This window comes from Loxodonta africana, chromosome 9, assembly GCF_030014295.1.
Source record: "Loxodonta africana isolate mLoxAfr1 chromosome 9, mLoxAfr1.hap2, whole genome shotgun sequence".
NCBI classification, from domain to species: Eukaryota; Metazoa; Chordata; class Mammalia; order Proboscidea; family Elephantidae; genus Loxodonta; species Loxodonta africana.
In genome coordinates, this window is record NC_087350.1 from 13,399,407 (window position 1) to 13,420,968 (window position 21,562).

General features: G+C 45.0%; 1 protein-coding gene and 2 long non-coding RNA genes across 7 annotated transcripts in view; 2 read left to right on the top strand and 1 right to left on the bottom strand.

Annotated features, from left to right (window-relative positions):
* Nucleotides 1-16,801, top strand: part of LOC135232414 (uncharacterized) — a 74,638-nt gene extending 57,837 nt beyond the window's left edge. For all 4 annotated transcript variants that reach the window (XR_010322925.1, XR_010322926.1, XR_010322922.1 and 1 more), the window contains 2 exons: nt 15,077-15,266; nt 16,571-16,801. This is a non-coding gene — a long non-coding RNA (uncharacterized LOC135232414). The remainder of the gene's footprint in view (nt 1-15,076; nt 15,267-16,570) is intronic.
* Nucleotides 1,976-13,399, bottom strand: LOC135232378 (NUT family member 2D-like). Its single transcript, XM_064290926.1, has 8 exons — nt 13,281-13,399; nt 11,838-12,362; nt 10,310-10,438; nt 8,979-9,118; nt 7,653-7,948; nt 7,224-7,340; nt 6,148-6,862; nt 1,976-2,103 (listed from the first exon to the last, which is right to left on the bottom strand). The coding sequence occupies exons 1-8, from the start codon at nt 13,397-13,399 to the stop codon at nt 1,976-1,978; spliced, it is 2,169 nt and encodes a 722-aa protein (XP_064146996.1).
* Nucleotides 16,802-21,562, top strand: part of LOC135232415 (uncharacterized) — a 62,646-nt gene continuing 57,885 nt past the window's right edge. For both annotated transcript variants that reach the window (XR_010322927.1, XR_010322928.1), the window contains exon 1: nt 16,802-21,517. This is a non-coding gene — a long non-coding RNA (uncharacterized LOC135232415). The remainder of the gene's footprint in view (nt 21,518-21,562) is intronic.

Genomic DNA, 21,562 nt, shown 5'->3' on the forward strand with positions numbered 1-21,562 from the left:
TATTCTGGTCTAATTCTTGGAGAATTTGGTGGGCTAGTTGTATGTGCATTTTCAGTGTTCATTTGGTGTACTTACATATATTAATAATACAGGTTGTATGTGGTTGTGTGTGTGTTTAGTTTCACTGGCTCTCTGGGGTATTTATTCTGGAGGATGTTGGGGGTTCAGTATGTATATTTGGAAACTGAGAGGTCTTCTATAAATCGTGCATTCATTTGGGAATTGTATATTGTATGTGTTCTAGAGATGTGTGATTTCTCGTGGGCCTGTGTTAGGGTAGCCTTTGAGGTTCGATTTTGAACTTGGTGGTGTTAGAGGGCTTGGTTTTGTGTACAGTGTTCAGTGAGTATATATGGGTACTATTGGCTGTCCGTGTATGTCTTCAGACACATGTTGAGAGTATACATAGTTGTAGGAAATACTGTGCGTATTCGCGGTCCATACGGCTTTGTTATAACAGTATAGGCAGTTAGAGGTGGTATGTTTGTGTATTTAGAGTGAGGGTAGTAGTTGTATGTGTGTGTTCAGGAGTTGTGTTTTCTGGTAATGTATAGTGATGTTTGGTTTATATATTGGGGTGGGAGTTAAGGGTCCTTCTCATGGTACAGTTGGAATGTGTGTACATACTCATAGGAAAGAGGATCAGTTATGCTTGGATCAGCTCCAGTTAATAAGGGATAGTAGATGGTGCATATCTCTGCCCAAATATGGGTCAATGACATCAGGCTGGTAGCTTGAAATTAGCAATGGCAGGATTATGTATATCAGGTAAATTGTCAATGTTTGCAAATCGAGGCTTGCAACACTTGCAACGGAGAGTGAATTGATGACATTGGTTACTTGTGTGTGCGCGCGCATGTCTGTCTGTGTATGTGCCTGTGTGCCATTAGAATGTGCTGCTGAGAACATTTAGGCATCACTTGGGTACTTATTGGATAGTGTGAGTTGGGCATTTGGGGCCTTATGCCCTTCTATCTCTATGGAAAAGACGTGTGACAATATGGTATCCTTTCATCTCACTCTTCAATCCCTGTACTTAACAAATAATCTGAGAAGCCAGAATATATGAAGAAGAATGGGCATCAGCTTTGGAGGAATGTCACTGACAACCTGGGACATGCACATGACAACCTTCCAGGCTGCCACTGAAGGAAACTTGAAGAAATACCTGATGAAGACCAAAGACCACAGTCTTCAGCATGGATTACACCTGAACATAAAGAAAATGAAATCCTCACACTGGGCAACCAAAGTAAATAGAGACATATTTGAAGTTTTCAAGGATTTCATGCCTCTTTAATCAACAATCAAAAACAATGGAAGCAGCAGTCAGGACTTCAAAGGATGTTTTGCCTTGGGAAAATCTGCTACAGAAGACTCCCTTAAAGTTATAAAAATGGAAGATGTCATTTTGATTAAAAAAAAAAAAAAGGTGCACCTGTCCCAAGCCTGGCATGGCAGTCCCCCCAAAAGGCTTCCCCTCAGAGCTGGGTAGCCCTTCTAGACTCAAAGACCACCAGTCACCAGGAAATAGAGAAAACACAGTCTTAGCACCTGGACCTGGGAAGAGAGAGTCCCAAGAACCCTGAGCTGATGGGACCTCAGTTAGCTGAAAAACTGCCAGATACAGCCTTGCACAGCTGGAATGTCTCCAACCTTGGCTGTGGGTATGCTGAACCTTCTGATGTGTCCCTTTGTTGAGATGTGTAAGGATGCAGGTGAAGGTCTCGCTCAATCCCAAGCAAGTGTGTGGGGCCTTTGAGTTGATTCTTACTCATAGTGACCCTACAGGATAGAGTAGAGATGCCCCATAAGGTTTCTAAGGATGCCCGATTGATTTAAACTGCCAAGCTCTTGATTAGCAGCCGTAGCTCTTAACCACTACACCACTAGGGTTGTTAGTGCCAGTAGGGACTTTTTTTTATGTGAGGGCTGTCGGTGTGGAATACTTCTCCTCTGCTTCTCTCTCCTTCCCCTACATGCTCCCATCCAAAAACCACTGCTGCTGTGAGAGCAGGATGAAAGTTTTCTCACATGACTGTTCTTGTTGCAATGACTTGGGGTCAGCACCCTCATCTCGCATGACCAGTTTTTCTACCAAGCCTCTCAAAACAATAACAAAATGAATGCTTTTTCAAATCATTTTCACTGTAATACCCTGAAAATTGTGTTCGTGATGAATAAGAAGACAAACATTCTTTCTTGAAAGATGATAATACCACGGTTCCCCCAAGGATCGCGGACATAAATTGATGAGCCCAGATGCCAAAAAAGCAAGGGTGTATGATGGGGACAGGTGATGCTGAAGCTGAGAAGTGTTGCTTCATGACCCAGAATGCCCAGCTAGGAGATACATGGGAGCAAGTGTGTGTGTGGATGGGGATTTGACTTGCGTGAGTAGAATCTTGCATTGGTCTCACGATACCCACCCATTTCAGGGCCATGGGGCCCTAACTAACAACTCAAGATCCTAGGGCTGTAGCATTGTATGCACTTTTCCTTCAGAGAAAAGGATTTTCTGCCTTCCTCACCCTTACGTCTGCTCTCTGCCCAATAAACCTAGGTGCTCAAGAGTGTTTGATGACTATTCGATATCCCAGATAATCAATATGACCTGCAGAGATTTTGTGAAATTGGTATGCTGGTTTGGTTTAGGTGCTGTGTTTTATGTGTATGGAACCAAGATTTAAACTCAGGCGTTTTAACTGCAAATTCAGTTCTGTTCTTCCGAGGGTAAGTCATAACAGCTTAATGTTTTCTGCCTCTTGGTAGTTTTTCCAGATAAAATACAAGCCTCTTATTGACTTCAAATTTCTGTTAAGCAATGACTAATATTGTTGTAAATATACCCCCAATATTACGTGAGGAATCCTTGGAGGCCTATATTTTCTTTGCTAAACCCAGCAAGTCTATTCTTGGGGTGACTTTGAAGTTTAAGGGAATGTTGAAGTTATCATTGTAGACTCTAGACTAAAGACATACAAATAGGATCGTTGATGCTGGGCATAGAACATTGACTTTATTTTAATGGAACAATTTACTTTATTCTAATGGAACAAATATATATATAGATTGGAATACACTTCAATTTTGTAAGGAAGAAGGAGGAGCCAGGGCCAAGATGGCAAAATAATCAGATGCTTCCTGTTGTTCTTCTTACATCCAAGACATGAAAAAGAAGTGAATCGATTCTATATGACAGTGTACGGGCCCAGATCATCGAAGACAAAGCTGAGGAGTTGGACTGAGCGGCAGGATGCTGGAGAGACAGTTCAAAAGCAGCAAAGAAGTGCCAGTTGTGAGGTTGTCAGCACCCTGCTGGCTGGGTCAGCTGGTGCATGGCAGGCTGAGGAGAGCAGTAGCATTCAGGACAGGTTTCACCATGTCAGGAGAGGCTGGGCAGTGGAAAGTCTGCAGCTGCCTCCAGATCAGGATGGAAATGGTACTGGACCTGTGAAAGTTAAGTGCAAGCTTCTAACCTACCCTCCCCATCCAAAACTCTAACAGGGGAGAAGAGCCTGTTTTCCCTCTCCACACCTGGCCCCCGCTCCCTGCGGTCCACCAGTCAGACAGTATGCAAGAACTGCCAGTCCTGTAACCCAGAGCTCAGGGCTCTCTGCACACAAACTAGTCCTTTGGCTGTAACAATTCACCGTGCCACCTCAGCTGGGAAGTCAGGCCAGGGCTGCATCTTTGCCTGGACACTGGCATAAAGGGTCTGAGGACATGTAGCACCGTTCACCCCTGCCTGTACCTGTGTGGGCCGTTTCAACACCAAGAGGGCATACACTTGAAGCCTATTTTCAACTGCAACAGCCAAGGGGCAGTTGCAGATTCGTGACATTTGATGTCACCCTGCCCATTAAACAGGCTCCTCATCCACACACATCAGGGACCTGAGGGCTGGAGGTATCACCCAACTCCATCTAGCCACGCAAGACAGGGGTGTGAGAATATACAGTGCCTCCGAATCCCTACAGCCAACACCACTGGGTGCCAAGGACCGGCTGTATCACTCCTTTAATATCCCAGACACTCTGAGAGGTGTACAGCGTTATGCTATTTTCCCAGTGAAGATCCTAAAATGTAGAGGACTTAACAGGAATTTTCTAAAGTCAAACAGCGGGGAATTGAGGAGCCAGGGCTCTGTCCTTCACTTACCACATTGTCTTTCAATGTTGGATGTGTACACCCCCGTAAATACCTGGGATACACCAGGATTGTTGGTTATGCTGAGCAGGACACTCTATGAGGTGCCTGCATCTTGTTGGCCGGGAACCTTCTGGGACATGGCATTCCTGAAAATTCACAGGCACTTGGAATAAAATTAGAATTTGGAACTTGGAGAAAAAAAGCATGAGGCTGGAAGGAAGCTTTGGTAAATTCCAGGGAGCTTCCAGGTTGAGAAATAGAGCTACTGAGGAGAATGCACTGATGAAGTCAGGACATGGACACCTGGATTTGAGGAGTTACGTGCAGATTGGAGGGCAAGGACTTGACAATTCTGAGGAAAGACCAGAGGTGTCCTCTCCCCTCATTCTCATCTCTTCATCTTGATTTTTTCCCCAGCAGAATCTTACTTGCAGAGGTCTCCATCCAGATCCCCATTAGGAACCTCCCAACACAGGAAGCAGCTCACAGGCACTAAATGCCACAACACTAGAACACCCCTGGTCTGAACATGGGGTCTATGCAAGTGCCCGAACAGTCAGACAACTGATTCCTTAGCACTCCTCAGCCCTTCCTACCATCCCTGCTCACATCTAGCCTTGCACACTCTGGGCATCCAGGTCTGCTATGAACCTCATGACATCTCTGCTTCTCCTGGACTTTATGATTGTTGTGTAAGTTAAGTTTCCTCTTGTTTGTAAGGAACTATTTTAGATGTAAGTATAAGACCAAATCGACATCAATTTAACCCTAGAATTTCAGTCATCATTTGGGAAAGAAAGGGAAGAGTGCTTATAGGATGTTCCTTGGAAGATTCCAAAGGCACCTGAGGTCAGTCCCCTTGAGCACAGCAGGATGGACCTTCCCAATTTGGTTGAATGAGATTCTTTCCTGTCCACAAATAAGGTAAAGGGACTTCCTAACTTCCCTGTCTACTTTCATAGTTCATATGCACACTATCAAAAGAAGGCTTCATAAATGTATTTCTAACAGATTCCATCTCGTTCCCTCCTCACCGAAGGTAGCATACTATCATTGCTTATTTTGAAGTCCTCTTGAGAATTCATGATAGCATTTCTTAGAGTAAATGCAGAGAAACAGAAAGCCATGTCCCCAAGAAGCCAAGTGTTGATCCTGTCAAGTCAAATAAACCACACAGGAAAATCCCTGGGTATGCTGAGGATCATTTTAGATCTGTTGTCTGGCATCTTCCTAGGAAAAAGAAAAAAAGTCCCTTCAAGAAAAGTGCAGCCTCAAGGCTCAATTATAGAAACATTAGTTAATGACCAGGAAGGCTGAAAGGTTGAAATGCAAGTTCCATTAATAGATTGTTAAGAGACAGAGATACGCATAATATACCCACAGAAAGCTCCCCAAACCAAGCCACAGCTAGTGAAAAATGGATGATAAAAGTGATCACTGGCGATTTATCAGTGAGCCGTGAGCGGCCAAAGCCAGACTGTCCCCAGGAGCATCCTGAGGACATCAGTTAAAGCTGGAGAAGAGAACTAGGTCAGTCACATGTGGATCAGGAACACGGGGGACACCTATATCTTTTCCTTTTCACAGCACCACAGTCCATCCAGCATCAGAGGAGGGCCAGAAGAAAGAGTCAATGAGAATTTCTTCCAACAAAACTATCTTTAATCCCAATTTACAGAGGACTATTCTTTAAAGTAAATCTACTGTTCTTCATCTGCCACTATGGAAGTAGATGTGCACCCTACCCAGGCTTTGGCCTCCCTCTCTGCCATCATCGTATCTGTACAATAGCCAAAAGTACCACTGGGATAGGGGAGGAGCATTAGCCTAATAAGTATGGGGGAGGAGCTGACAACCCTAACCTATCTAAGGGACCCTAACTTGATGGTCTGACATATCGGAGAGCTCACTAATGGCTAAGAAGATGCTTCTTCCTTTTTCCATGAGTGGAAGGGTCACATCTTCTTTTTAGAGGCAGCGAGGGTTGGACCTCACCCACAGTCAAGGGTTGCCTCCCAGAGACTCCGAGGTCAGCCCCTGAGTAGGGCCGCTTTGCAGCAAGTGATGGAGCTCTGACTTGAGGTGGGATCTTCCACTTCACAGCTGTATGTCCAGGACGGCTAAGACTCACTGTCTCCAGAGATCGGGGCTGGGATTCTCCCCAGGTACCCTGAACTCCATGGTGCAGAATGCTGGAGGCAGGCAGAGGACTCTTGGAAAGACTCCAGGGCAGTAGGCTTTCTCGAGATGCCAAGAGGAAGTCAAGGCTGGGGAGTTCCTCCTCTTCCTCTTCTTCACTGGACCTTTCAACTTTCGCAGGTGTTCCACTAAAAATAGGAGAGGCTTGTAAGGACATTAAGGTTTCTCTGTTTCCCAATCTAGGGGAGGTGCAACCAGGACCCCGTTGAGGAGAAGTTGATTGTTCAGACTTAAGTTCCTGTGACATGGGACTCCACATAAAGGGACCAAGGTCTTTTAACTTAGACAAATTACTGTAGCTGCTGCCATCTTTTGGCAAGTCATCTGTATCCAACTCTTTTGTGCTAATTTTCTCGCTCATCTGTAATTGGATGCTGTGGTTATCTGTGCTCCCTGCGTCTTGACTGGTCCTAGACTCTGTACAAGGTGACTCCCTGGTTGGCACAACATAAGTTGGGGGTGCCTCCACACCCACTTTTCCTTTCAATTCCAGCAGTCGCTTCTCCACCAGCTGCAAGGAAGGAAAATGGATAATTACTGATTCTGTACAGACTGTGAGAACACGTGGCTGAGTGGGTGGTGGAGGCCATAGTATTGGGGCAGAATTTAGGGAAGTCAGTCACATGAGCGTCCTTCAATAACTAGTACTGCAGCTCTGCCTGTCCATCCTCTTGTGTGGTTTTCCCAACCGCAATGCCTTACCACTCCACTCCTCTTCTTGGCCACTCCATTATCTCTTACCTCCTCATTCTGCACCTGCTCCCACACCTGGAGCTGGCCTTCCGCAGAAGCCATGACAGCCAAGGCACTGTCGGGTTAGATGAAATCCTGTGGGCTTCATGTTATGATTCTCCCTTCCTCCTCTGGTTTACCTGAGTGAGAGTGAGTCCTTCCTCTTCCTCCAGCTCCTGCCTTAAGGACATGGGATCTACCTGAGAATCTGGGGATAGTAACATTTCCAGGAATTGAGGGTGAATAACTGCTTCCACCTGAGAATGGAAGGAGGCGGCATGTGAAGATCCTTGACAAGGAGTAACCAGTGATTTAGAGGTTCTAGAAGAGAATCAATAATCTCCCTCTCGAATTTGCATCCAGTATTATATTAAAATATCACCACCCCAACCTACACCTACGCAGACACTTACACACACACATGTACACACAAGAAAAGGACACACACATCGATTATGGAGGAAGGAACTGAGCTAAATTGCAATGTCTGGGGTAAAACTCTAGATGTTTGGTGGATGGAGCACCAAAGTACAGAACCCACACACACCAATCCTCAGGTCCTGGCCCACCTTGGTGATAAATGCTTCCTGTGCACACAGCTTGTCAATGTAGCTCAGGAGTCCTGGGTCTGGGTACAGCTCATTCTCTTCCTCTTGTTCCTCATTTGCTTCTTCTTCACATTTCCCATCTGCCTCCACAGTGGCTGAATGGGCAGTTCCAAGGAGATCTTCCATGATTTCAACATAATCTTTGACGGCTTCAGGAGGGATTTCATGGGACCGCTTGGGCTCCCAAGGGTGCTGGGGTCTGTGTTGATGTTGCTTAGGGGGCTGTGCCATGGAACCTCCCTTCTTTGGAATGAACACTATAGAAGGGTTGGAAAGAGCATGTTTATGTGGCAGCAAATTCAGGCTCTTTCCACCTGTTACGGATTGAATAGTGTCCCCAAAATGTGTGTCAACTTGGCTAGTCCATGACTCCCAGTATTGTGTGGTTGTGCACCAATTTGGGATATGATGTGATTATCGTATGTGTTATAAATCCTAACCTCTATGATATTAATGAAGCAGGATTATAGGCAGTGGTGTTAATGAGGGAGGCCTCAGTCTACAGATTCGATTGTATCTTAAGTCAATCTCTTTTGAAATGGAAAAGAGAGAAACAAGCAGAGAGGAGAGGAACTTCATGCCACCAAGAATGAAGTTCCCAGAGTGAAGCCCGTCCTCTGGACTCGAGGTCCCTGTGCTGAGAAGCTCCTAGACCAGGGGAAGATTGATCACAACGACCTTCCCCGAGAACCATCAGAGAGTAAAACCATTCCCCGAGAACTGGTACCCTGAATTCAGACTTCTAGCCTTCTAGACTGTGAGAGAATAAATTTCTGTTTGGTAAATCCATTCACTTGTGGTATTTCTGTTATAGCAACACCAGATAACTAAGTCACCACCCAACCCCATGTTGTAAAGCAGAATTATGGAGACACTGACATGGTTCCTGGTAGGGCAGGCACACCTGAAGCCACAAACACTGTGAGAGGAGAAGAGGTAAGAGGCAGACGGTCCAAGAGAGTCAACTTATGGGGAAACTTGAAACTGCTTCTTTTTCAAGAAGTCTCATTGAGACCCACATTTAAAGCTGATTAGGTATTGGAGCCCACATTTGATAATCCATGTGAGACAATAGTTATAAAACTTGACCACCTCACTACTAGTGTGTAAAGAAGAACAGCGGAGACCCCAGGCATCTGGCAGTCTCTACTGATAGAAATAGCCATTGTCCCCTCTTGAAAGAAAAGTACCACAGGTGAAGACAATGCCTTCTCCCAACAAAACCAGTCCCTAAATACCTCCTTTGACCCCTGGCCCGTAGCTCCTGTTGAACTTGCTTAGCCATACCTGGATGCTGGCCAACCACAGTGGATGAAGGCCCGTGAGGATCAAGATTGCGTGGAGCTGGAGGAAGGAGGCAGACAGACGCATTCCTCTGCTGCAACATCTGAATCTCTGACTTCTCCTCTGCCTCAAACTCCATGAACCTGACAAGGGTGAGGGAGGCACAGGGTGTGCTGAGGAGAAGAGAAGATGTACCAGGAGCCCCAGGACCAGACAATAGCCAATTATGGGGCAGTGCAGAAAGATGTGCCTTCAATGACCTGTCCAGGTGCCCAGTAAGTCCATTTCCCAGGAGGCACAAACAAGGTTTGGGTCCTTTACATGTTCACCACATCATCCCTTCACCTGCAGCACAACTCATCTTAACATAGGAAGGTTGTGAAGGAAATGAGCCCGGCCTTCTTGGAAGCTCCTCCTGACACAGCCATAGTGCTCACTACCTTTCCATACCCTTAGCACCTGATGGCACACCACAACGCTGACACTGGTTGGTTGAATTGAATCAGACCTACATGACACACAGCAGGACCCACTCATGCACACCGTTCTCCAAGCCTCTCCTGCCCTTGCCTAAAACACACACAGTAGAGGTGACAGCCTGAACCTGGGATGGGATGAAGTTGATTGCAGGTGACACCAAGGAGTAGTTCCTAGTGTCCCAGTCCTAGTCTCAACCTTTGAGGCCTTGGGATATAAACCAGGTGGGCAAGTGGTCCAAGAGACATTTGCAAAAAAGGTGGAATATGAGGTTTCACAAAAGCCTCAGGCTCCTCTCATGATTTTTTTTTTAAACCAAGGGAGGAAAGGCAATGAAGGACAGAAGCTCGTCCAACAGGGTGACTGAGATGCTGTCTTCTCATGAATACAGCTTTCCAGCCTGGACCATTCTTGGACGGTTGTAGAACAATTTTCTACCAGTTGTCATGAGGAGGAGTGGCCCCAAATTCCCTGTTAGCTATATGGACATTGAGGCAAGCAGGAACTTGGCTGGTACAGCATATCCCCTCATTTCAGAGTGTCTAGAGCTTGGACTATATCTCCATGGGTAGCCACAGTGTTTCTCCTCATTCTGTCTTAACACTCAAGTATGGGGGCATCTACAAATCCAACATGTAGAAGGGGTGAATTTCTTGATGAATGCAGAACAGAAAACTGCAAGCAGTGAATGTGGTGGTAGAAGTTGTCTGAGGGTAGAGCGGGATCATCAGGGAACCAGGAACCCTCTCCAAGTGCACACCTCCTCCTCACACAGCCCTTCTGATTTGTAGCAGCCCTCCTACTTCATTCACACCTCATTGCTCAGTCCCAACAAGGCCAAGATGCCATGGACTCACTTTTCTGCCATCTCATAGAAGATCATCCGGTCAAAATTGCTCTTGAGCTGCCATTCCTGTACAGACCGCCAGAATCCCTCCTCCAGGGTCATGGTGGGCTTCAGTCTAGCCAGGGATCGCAGGACTGGGCTAAATATCCATGCATGTCAGTAACTTTCGACAAATACATATCTCATCCCCATCTTAACACCACCCCTACACACATCCTCTGCCCATTATCACATCTATCTTCCTATTTGTCCGTGTCCATCCCTCTTCCAGTGTTTTAGATTTCAAGTGCTTTTGCCTCCAGGATACCACTTGCTGTTTTGGAATCCAGGGAATTCCTAAGACTGCTTGAAATTTGGATTTAGTGGACTGTGTCTTTATTCTTGGGCGAGTGGTGGGCAGTGGGAGAGGGAAGAAGATGCCTTCAGTCTTTCAGCCAATGAGAGCAACGTGTATGTGGAAAAACATCCTGTGGAATGTGATCAGAGTTCGATATTGATTGACCTGTTGGGAAGCTCAGGGTTGAGAGAGATGTAGGGTCTGCTCTGAAAAGATAAAGCTTCCCACGTGACTAATCACTCTGCCTGTCATTCACAGAAGTCCGTGACCCTGCACTTCATTGCCAATTTCCACTCACACATACTGTAGCTAGGAAAATTTCGCTCTTGTAGATACTTTCTTTGGACTACACTTCATATATTAGGTCATATCATCTTCTTAGCTATCCTGTTAACTGTAGTTGTCTCCTTATTTGATGAGATACTCTAGGGTGAAGATGTATAATGGCCTGTTCATGATTACAAATCTAAGGAGGACAGAGCCCAAACCCTTCACAACTATGCATACTCTACCACCTCCCTGTTGTAACTGGAATTCTCTAGAGGAATGAGGGTGGGAGTAAACTTAAAGTGGTTGTCCTAGGCCTTGCCCGTTTCCTCTCTCCTCTGGACATGATACGGCACTGGCCAACATATGCTCAACTCCTATTTTGGAAAGTAAAGACCAGTGGAGGAATGTCGTGTTCGCGGTCTGAGACCAAAATTCATATCATGGGTCCTCACTTTACCACAGTGTTTAAAAAAAACAGAACCAAAGCCTTTGCCATTGAGTTGATCCCTACTCATAGCGACAATATAGAACAGATTGGAAGTGCCCCACAGAGTTTGCGAGGACGGCTGGTGGATTCGAACTGCTGACCTTTTGGTTAGCAGCCATAGAACTTAACAACTATGCTACCAGGTTTTCCACCATACTGTTTAGTCTCCTGTAAATAATTATTAGGATAATGATTCCAATATAAAGACTGGCTTCATGTACAAGGTGGTCAGCATCAATTGAAATAAGGCATCTGAATGTGTTGTTCACAGGGAGGTACGGTTAATATGATCAGGAAAATATCTTCTCATAACATATCCCATCGCCCTCATGACCTTTACTCAAGTGTTCGTAAAGAGCCTAACCTCCATTGTGTCTCCCCAAGACCTCTTTATTTGAAAGCTGCACAATAATCTCAGCTGTCCCCACTGATTAGGGCACTCACATGAGAAAGCAGGAAAGAGCTTCTGTATCAGGACTTTGGGGATGGTGCCTCCAGGCCAGAGACTTGAAGCATTGCCAACGTCGGTAGTTCTGGTAAACACTCTGGGGATTACAGGAGGAGTCATCCAGCGAAGGCCTGGATTGTGTGGCGGCCAGGCTTCCCTCCCCAGAAGAAGCGTGTTGGCCTGAGCAAGCCTTCTCTTGGGGGAAAATGGAGGCCAGCTGGGCAGCTGGTGGTGGAGCTTGAAGAGAAAGAGTTGGGGACCAAACTCCCCTACAAGCCTGAGTACCCACAACAGACATGGCAGGGATCACAGCAGAGGCTTCCCTAAAAGGGGGTGGAGCATACTCAAGTGCTCCACTGGGAGCCCCTGGGGCACTCCAATTAAGTGGGGTCTGCACCATGGCAAAGGTCTGAATTCCAGGCAGCTCTGCTGATCTCCCTTCTGTCCTCACTTGAACAGTGACCTTGCCAGCTCTGGCCCCACCGTGGCCAGAATCCCCAACGATAGGCACCAGAAGTGTCCTGGGGAGAACAGAGAGCCCCAGAGGGGTGCCTGCAGGGCATGAGGAAGTCATGAGGGGGAGTGGGTGCTGCTCCCTGGGTTCTTGGTGTGGGTGTCTGGGAGTGTGTGGGGGGAAGGGCAGTGCAGCAAAAGGAGACATGGAGGCACCAGGATTCATGGTCATATCCGGACCCAGCACTGGAGTTGCTGTTGAGACAAAGGAAAAGGGTAAATGGAGGAGTAGGAAAGGCAACCAGGTGTTAGGTCATCTGAATTCCCTGCCTGGTCACTGGGAATCGGCACAATGAATCTCAGCTGATGGGCATCAGTATGGAAGGGCAAAGTGGTGAAGACTGCAAGAAGTCCCAAGAGTGAATTAGATTTTCTTTCGCTCTAGTTGAGAAATTTTCCACTAGAGAACTTGTGAGCACTTCAACTAGACTCTCAGGCCTCTGTCTACCGAAAAGTAAGAGGCCCAAGCTATCAATGACTCACAGAACCTCTCTCAGGAATCCCAGGCAGACAGGCTGCCACCCTCATAAGCTGTTTCCAACCCATGGAACAGGGTTGACATCCACTCTGTCTGAAATGCCCCCAGCAGGCTCACTAGCAGGGAAGGGACATTCTGAAGTAGAAAGTGTCCTCCAGACTTTCTTGAAAGAGTGAGTCTTCAAAAGAGTGGTTTCCCTATCTCCTCCTGAGCATTTCTTTTCATGATGCATACTATAAAACCCCTTTTCTCCTTCCCCAACCTCCTGTCTCATTTTTCCAATCTTCCTCTTCAGGCTCCCTAGGTTGGATATTCCAGGTGGTGTTAAGGGTCCACTCCTCACTCCTGCTCAGACAGCTTGTCCCCAGGGGAAGTGTCAAATTTGAATTCCCAAGGGTTGGAGGGGTGGTAGGGATCTGATAACACACCCCCTCCCCTCCAGGCCTACCTCTTTCTGAAGACATCTCCACAGGCTTGGGCACTGACCACAGCTGTCTGGCAGCCTTCAGCACCTGAAATCGCCACGTCCTGGACTCTGAGCGTGATCTGGCTCCAACAGATGCTCATGGATCCAAGAAAAGGAGGGAAAAGTTTGAATCTAAACAGGAGTAGAATGTAGGACTCCAGACATTCTACAGTGGGGGAGGGGTGGAGGGCAGGTGGGGATGAGGAGACATTCCATGAAAGGGATCTGACAGGTAGGCAAGAGCTACCTGTTTCCTTCAAATTATGGTTGACAACACAAATAGTGTGAACCTCTTAGGGCCATTTGTGAGTTCTTTCTCAGATCCACAGCAGAAAGGCTCTACTCTAGACTTCAATTCTCATCAACATACCTAGTTTTGAGCCCCTACACCCACCCTGTTCCCCAAATCTAGGTGGCAGGTTCTTGAATTATTACAAGGTCACCAGCACTTCATAAACAAAATTCAGGACACCTTGTCTAATGGAAGGTGGGGTACATATAGAGACAAGGAATCCAAGTGTTTGAAATTAGGGTTTTCAGAGAAGTTCCATTGTGTTTGGTGTGTGTGCATACAGTATTGTATACATTATTGTTTAGGAAGCAGTCCTTGTGTCCCTGAACTCCCATTCATTACTTAAAACTCTGTGGGCTGCAGCATGGCCAGCCTTACTTATGATCCTTTCTCCTGGAAAGCCCCAGTGTATTAAAGGAAGGGCGACAGCCTCTAATTCCATGACCAGAAGTAGATTCCTGTTGTTTCCCAGATTGTTATATTGTACATTCATATTTAAGTATCTTATTACTAACAATGACTGTAATTCAGTAGTTAAAGAAAGATACCTCTGTATAGTTGAAAAGTCCAGTAGTTCAGATAGATTGTACAGTGACAACTCCTCCCCCCACCCCCCACACCTTTTCTTGGCAACCAAATTCTCCATCTCAGTGGAAATCGATGATGTTTTCTATTTCTTTTTCCTCTTTCCAGAAATATTGTATGTGACTGGGGGTAACTAACACAAGCTATGCTCATTTCTCAAAAGTGATTTCAGTTTCCCTGTTTTCATTATACAAGTATGGTGTGTTCCTATATATATATGTATATATTTATTCTTTCCTTTAAAATTAATGCTATCCTGTATGTCTATATTTTTTCTTTCCCTTTCTGGATCAATGATTCTGTTTGTATTCTTACATATACCCTAGATTCTACAATGAGAACTGCAACATTTTCGTAAACATCAAATTAGCCCAAGAATAGGCTTGCTGGATTTAGCAAGTAAAATACAGGACTCCAGGGAATCCCTGTGTAATATGAAGACATAGTTTCAAGAACACCGCACCAATAGGATTCCACAAAAACATTAGTTGTTCTTTCTCAAAAATTTGAAGTTGACAAGTGGCCTGTATTTTATGTGGCAAACCTACCAGAGGGAAAATAAAAAAAACCTTAGCTATTATGACTTACTCACCCTCATAAGAGCAGAACTGAATTTGCACTCAGAAGGTCAGAGTTGGAATCTTGGTTCCATAAACATAAAACACAGCGCCCAAACCAAACCAGCACACCAATTATACATAATCTTACAGGTCATTTTGATCATCTGGGATACTGAATGGTTATCAAACCCTCTGGAGCTCTTGAGCTTAGTGGGCATGGGAGCAGCTATAAGGATGAGGGAGAAGAAAATCTGTTTCTCTGAAACTAAACTAAATGAGCTTAGGAATCAACTCGAAGGCAATGGATAATGAGTGTTTTTGTTTTTTTTTTTTTCCAACAGCCCTGGGTTCTTCAGGTGCTAGATGGAGCCCCATGGCCGTAAAATGGGTGGGTATCTGGAGACCAAAACAGGATTCTACTCACCAAAGTCAAGTCACACACACACTTGCTCCCATCTAACCCCTACCTGGCCATTCTGAGCCATGAAGTCCTACACACACCCTCGCTCTTTGGAATCCAGGCTCATCAAGGTATGTGCTCAAATCTTTGTGCGAGTAATGGTAGAATGTTCATTAAATAAAATATGTTTGACTTTTTTTCACCATGAGCATAATTTTCAGTGTATTAAAATGAGTTGAAAGAGCACTTATTTTGTTGTTTCAGGAAGAGACACTTGATGGAAAATTAGTCATGGGTGATGAAGGGTGCTGACCCCTAGTGGTTGCAATGAGAAAAGTAATGTGAGATCAACTTTAATCCTGCTCTCACAGCAGTAGTGGCCTTTCAGATGGGAGGGTGTAAGGGAAGGAGAGAGGCATGAAGGAGTGTTCCACACTGATAGCCTTCACTGAGAAAATTTCCCTGCTGGCACTAACTTAGATTCTTGTCACTGGGGAAGATATTTTGACTTGAGGGTAATGTGGAAAAAGGCAATAGCAGCCATATTGTAGAGGAGAACAGAGAATTGGAAGCTCGGAGGAGACAAGGGTTCTTCTCCCCTCTTTGCGACAATTATGTTACAAAGCCATTTCATAATGTGGTCCTCGTGAATTGCCTCGTGGTGTCTGAGTTTTACCTGAAATATAAACCTGATAAGACCCGATGAATCTTTCTATCTTCAGCATCCACAGCGTTTGCCCAACCACTGTGAAAAGAGCTCGTCCACGCAGCTTCTGACTTTCTGGAAATTGCCCACCCCTTAATTCTCTGCAACCAGGAAGCAGCTTCTTGCGTGCATCTATCTTTGTATTTTCTCTGGCACCTACACTGAACAACTCCACTCATGTCTTAGCTTAGATGGTGAAGTTAGATTCAAGAAAAACCGCCCTGATATTTTTAAAAGCTAGTCATGGTGATTGATAAAAGTAAAACCTTGGTGACTTTTCTTAGGACTTGAGCTTCTCCCGTGGAGCAACCTTAAATGCTTTTCAATCTAGGCCAATGGTGGGGCAAATCAGTGCATCTAGGCCTTCAAGAAAAGCAGACTTGTTCTTTCATTCTTCTGCTTGCCAGTGAGTTCATGAATTTTTTCCCATTTTACATACTAACTTAGATTTAGGACCATTGGATTTGAATGAGTGAGCCCAGAGCCAATGATTTAAACATTGCGTTGTGGAGGAACATTAATGTCCACATTCTGCAATTTCTGTTTCTACTGCCTGAAAATATTCAGCCATGGAAGCATGTGTGATTAAATTAGCCCCTATGAAATTTACTACTATTGGCTGTGAAAGCACAAAGCCAAAAGTCCTTTGGAACTGGCTCTCCGACCATCCGTGTAGAAAAACTCTAAGGCCTGCACTGACCACTGAAAAAAAATCATCTCTCTTCTTAGGTCATAGAACACAGACGACAGATGATCTTCCACCCAACCTCAGAGCACTGGAGGAAATGATAAAATGTGATGACTGAGACTTATTCAGCTGCTGTGATTTCTCTCTCAGCCTGTGCACTTGGAGGCTCCATGTGTTGGCTCTGTAGGGCCATGCAGAGAGTCATCCAAGGAGTGAGAAATAATACAAATCTTGCAATTTCCAGAAAAAGGCTGTCGGATTATTGAAATTAAAAAAAAAAAAAAAAACCCTTAAAAGCAATACAATGATGCAATTCTGGTGCGTAGTTTTTTAAGGGCTAACAGGAATAATTAATTTATATTATGAAAAAAAGGAATAATTTTTTTTTTCCCACAGTACCTGCTATGTGGACAGGAAGAAAGTAACACTGGCTGAGATGTTTTCCTACTCACTAAACAGGAGAAAAGTAAACTGAAGGACACATATTGAGGACTTTTCCCTTAAGAGATCTCTTAGCATGCATTCCTTGATTTGTAGAGCCAGGGATAGTGAGAGTACGGTATAACCAAAAACCAAACCCAGTGCCATCGAGTCGATCCCGACTCATAGCGACCCTCAGGACAGAGTAGAACTGCCCCACAGAGTTTCCAAGGAGCGCCTAGACGGATTCGAACTGCCGACCCTTTGGTTAGCAGCTGTAGCACTTAACCACTACGCCACCAGGGTTTCCGAGAGAGAATAGTATAGTCCATGTAAAAAAGCAAATACAACTTAGTAGGATCTGCAGAGGTAGGGGATGTGAAAATCAAGCATATCTTATTGCAAGCAGTCTGGGAGGTTTGAATTATCAGCAGGGCTGCCTGAGGAAAAATAGCCCTTGGATGATAGAGTTCTGTCTTATGGGGTCGCTGTGAGTCAGAATGCACTCACAACAAAGGGTATGCTTTAGGTACGAAGCCTTTAGGGTGCAAGGCTAAGCCCGCCCTGCTTGAGGAGCTCACGCATGCGCACAGCCTCCTGAGACAAGGCTCTGGGGCGCGCGAACTGCCACCTCTAACGGCCTCAGGCGTCAGTTGCAGAAGGTCCCCTTCACTGAGGCGCGAGGCAGGAGCAGGGAAGGCAGGGTCCCTAAGGGTAGGTCTCGCTCTGGGCTGGGCTGTGCCAGGGGAGGCCTCAGACCCTGCACACAGGAGCGCACCGCTCTTCCGCTTTCTCTTAGGTAAGTTCTATTACAAAGGAAGGGAAGGGGCACGCAAACATCCTTGGTAATGTTGCTGCTATGCTTTACCCTCCTGTAGGCTCTTGGGTTATTTGCAGGTGGGCTTTGCATTGGGAGACCCCCTTTCCTGGTGTAGAATTCAGCGCTCTCAGGTTGCTAGCGTGCCCTGTGCTGGCAGTATTTATACCACGGGAAATGGCAAAGGCTGCACCTCAGGACTGCAGTGATTGTTTTCCTAACTGGTGGACTGAAAATGAGGGGGGAACTTTCAATAATGACTCTTCAAACTGACAAGTGTGTCATTATCTGTTGCATTTTGAATAATACCTAATTTTGAAAAATAAGGATTTGAAAAGCACTCTCTGTTTAAGCACAGAAAGAGCTCGTGTCAAGGGAAATTCTGTCAAGTTCCAGCCTAGGACCTCATGTCTCTTAGGTCTTCCTTGTTAACATAAGAAACATATCAACCAACATTCATGTTCAAATGACACTGCTTTGCTGAGGAAGTGAGTGACTTTGCTGAATTGACTAAAACCAAGCATTTATTTGTAGTGTCGTGCATGGAATCATGACTGACTTGCAAGCATGGTGGGTTAAGGATGCAGCAGATTTTCCAAGATCTACAAAAGCACCCTGCTAATGATGTGTGTATAAAAGATTTCCAGTCACGAGTACTGCATGTTTGACTGAAATCAGTAAATTCTGTGTCACTCCTCCATGTGTATCTGGGAGATTTTATATGTATGATTCTGCAGAAAGCCAGTGTGAGTGTGTAATCCTTTGCCAGCACACAACTGTGTGTGCATTTGAGGCTGTAAGTTGCTGCATTTGTGTTTCTATCCTGGACTGAGTGTCTGTGGGTGTATTTGGAATGTGAGGCACGTGTGTATATTAATAGGCTGTCGGGGGTCAGTGTTTGTTTGAGGAGATGCAAAAGTTTTGCATTTGTTTTTTGAGGGTGGATACTTGTGTGGTGGTGTGTATAACTTGAAATAGGACAGAGATGTAGTTGTGAGCTTCGTAGGGATTGTGAGAATTGAGGGTTGTGGGTACTTCTGTGCCCGTTATTTGGGACTCTGTTGGCCATGTGTTTCTGTGAATTCACAGTTTGGGAGTTGTGTATGTGTGAATGGGTTCGCGGGAAGTTGGTATTTGTATGTGTGGGTTGGCGGTGTCTGTATGAATATTTGTGGTTCAGTATGAGTGTGTTTTGTGGGAGTGTGCAGGGCATGAGATACAGGTGTGTGCACTCAAAGACTTGAAGGTGAGCTCTTTACAATTTGTGGCTGGAGGGAATACTTAGGGCATGGCTCTCCTGCCATAGATTTTGGGTCATTCTGTGTACCTAATAGCAGGTTTGGAATGGGTTTCTCAGCTTTACGTTTGGGCATCTGAGGGAGTGTGCCTGTGTGTATTAGTTTGGGTGTAGGGCCTGTTCTTTTTTATATTTGGGGACTGAGAGAGGATCACCGGTGTGTAGTCAGGGCATATTGTACATTTGTGTTGCTTTGGGTGCTTTTCTGGAGTTGCACATGAATTCTTCCATGTTCGGTCTGGGGTTTGTGTGATTCTGTACACTAGAAAATTTGAAATTGATTTCTGTTTGAGTATTTTGGATTGTTGGATTATGTGTAGACAGGCATTATGAGGGTTTATTGGCGTTGGAAGATACAGGGTCATTGTTGCATACTTTCAGTTCCCTGGATAATTTAGGTTAGATTTAGGGTATAAGGCCAGTTGTATGGGTAAAGAACTTGTGTGTTTCATGAAGGGGCATGGCTGTTTGGATGACTATTTTCCAGGGCTGTGTGTAATATTTTTCAGTAGAGAGTATGGTGTATTCTGGAAAATGAGGAGGTGTGTATCTGATGAAAATATGGGGCTGTGTATTTGCACAGGGTGTGGGAGAATTGTTTTTACATGTAGTAGAGGCACGTTGATATGGTTATGTGTGAGATATTGAGAATGTGGCTGTTTCGGAACGTGAGATATGGACCTGGAACAGGGTTCCAGTGTATTTATTCAGGATGTGCAAGAGATATCTCATTGTAAGTGGGGAGTATATACTGGTGTGTGTAAGTCACGAGTGGGAGGGTGAATTATTCTTGGAGTATTCTACAAGTGTTTCTTTGGAGAATGTTAGGGTGTTTCTAGATGTGTGTGTTTGGGCATGTTCGGAGGTTGGGAAATGAGGCTATATTCTAGAGACGTGATAATCTATAGTGTTTTGGGTGATGTATACTTTGAGAAATTGAGGCTGTTTACATGTGTGTATGTGTCTGTGTGTGTTGTGTCTGGCATGTGTGAACACGTGGCCGCTTAGGGGCGTGGGTTGTGTGTGTATATTAGCTAGACTGCAAGGATTGTTGGTGTTTTGGAGTTTTATCTGCATCTATACATGTGTGGGGTGTATATACATGGTTGGGTTATGGGTGAGTGTGTGGGGGGTTTGTGTCTGTATGAAAGCAGCCAGCATTTCTCTTTGTGCCTATTCTGGTCTAATTCTTGCAGAATTTGGTGGTATAGCTTGTATGTACATTTTCAATGTTCATGTGATGTACTTACATATATTAATACTAAGGGTCGTATGTGGTTGTGTGTTTATTTGGTTTCACTAGTTTTCAGAGCTGTTTGTTCTGGAGGATGTGGGAGATTCAGGATGTACATCTGGAAACTGAGAAGATTTATATAAATTGTGCATGCATTTTGGAATTTGTGTATTATAAGTGTTTTAGAGATGTGGGTTTTAGTGTGTGTCTGTATTAGTGTGGCTTATGAAGTGAGATTTTGAACATGGTGGTGTCAGAGAGCTAGATTGTGTGTAGTGTTTGTTGTACATGTGTGTGTTCAGGCACGTGTGGAGAGCATACACATCGTTGTAGTAACAAGTGTGAGTGTTCACGGTCCGTAGGGTTTTTGTCATAAAACTATTAGCAGTAAGATGTGGTATGTTTGTATATTCAGGTTGTGGGTCGAGGTTGTATGTGTGTGTTCAGGCGTTGTGAGCTGTGTGTTCTGGAGATGTATAGTGAGATTTGGTTTACATATTATGGGAGGGAGTTAAAGGTCCTTCTCATGGTGCAGGTGGAATGTGTGTACATGTTAATAGGAAAGTGGATCATGTATGTTGGCATCGGCTCCTATTAACTTGGGATAGTAGGTGGTGCTTATCTCTGCCCATTGGGGGTCAATGACATCAGGCTGGTACCTTGAAATTAGCCGTGGCAGGATTACTTCTATCAGGTGAGTTGTCAGTCTTTACAAAGCAGACTTGCAGCACTCCCAGTGGAGAGTGAATTGGTAAATATCTACCAACACATCATTGGTCAGTGTGTGTGTGTGTGTGTGTGTGTGTCTTTCTGTCGGTGTATGTGCCTGTGTGTCAATCGAATTTGTTAAGCAAGAACATGTAGACATCATTGGTGTACTCTATTGGAGATTGTGAGTGGAGCATTTGGGGGACTTAGGCCCTTCTATGTGTCCCTGGAAAAGAGGTGTGGCAATATTGTATCCTTTCATCTCACTTTTTCAATCTCTATGGGGTTTTGGATGCCTAACAAATAATCTGAGAAGCCAGAATATATGAGGAAGAATGGGGCATCAGCATTGGAGGAATGTCATTGACAACCTGGGATACGCAGATGACACTTGCATGCTGAAAATGAAGAAAACTTGAATAACTACTTGATGAAGTTCAGAGACCACAGCCTTCAGTGTGGATTACACTTCAACATAATGAAAATGAAAATCTTCACTCTGGACAACCAAAGTAAGTAGCGGTATATCTGAAGTTGTCAAGGATTGCATGCCCCTT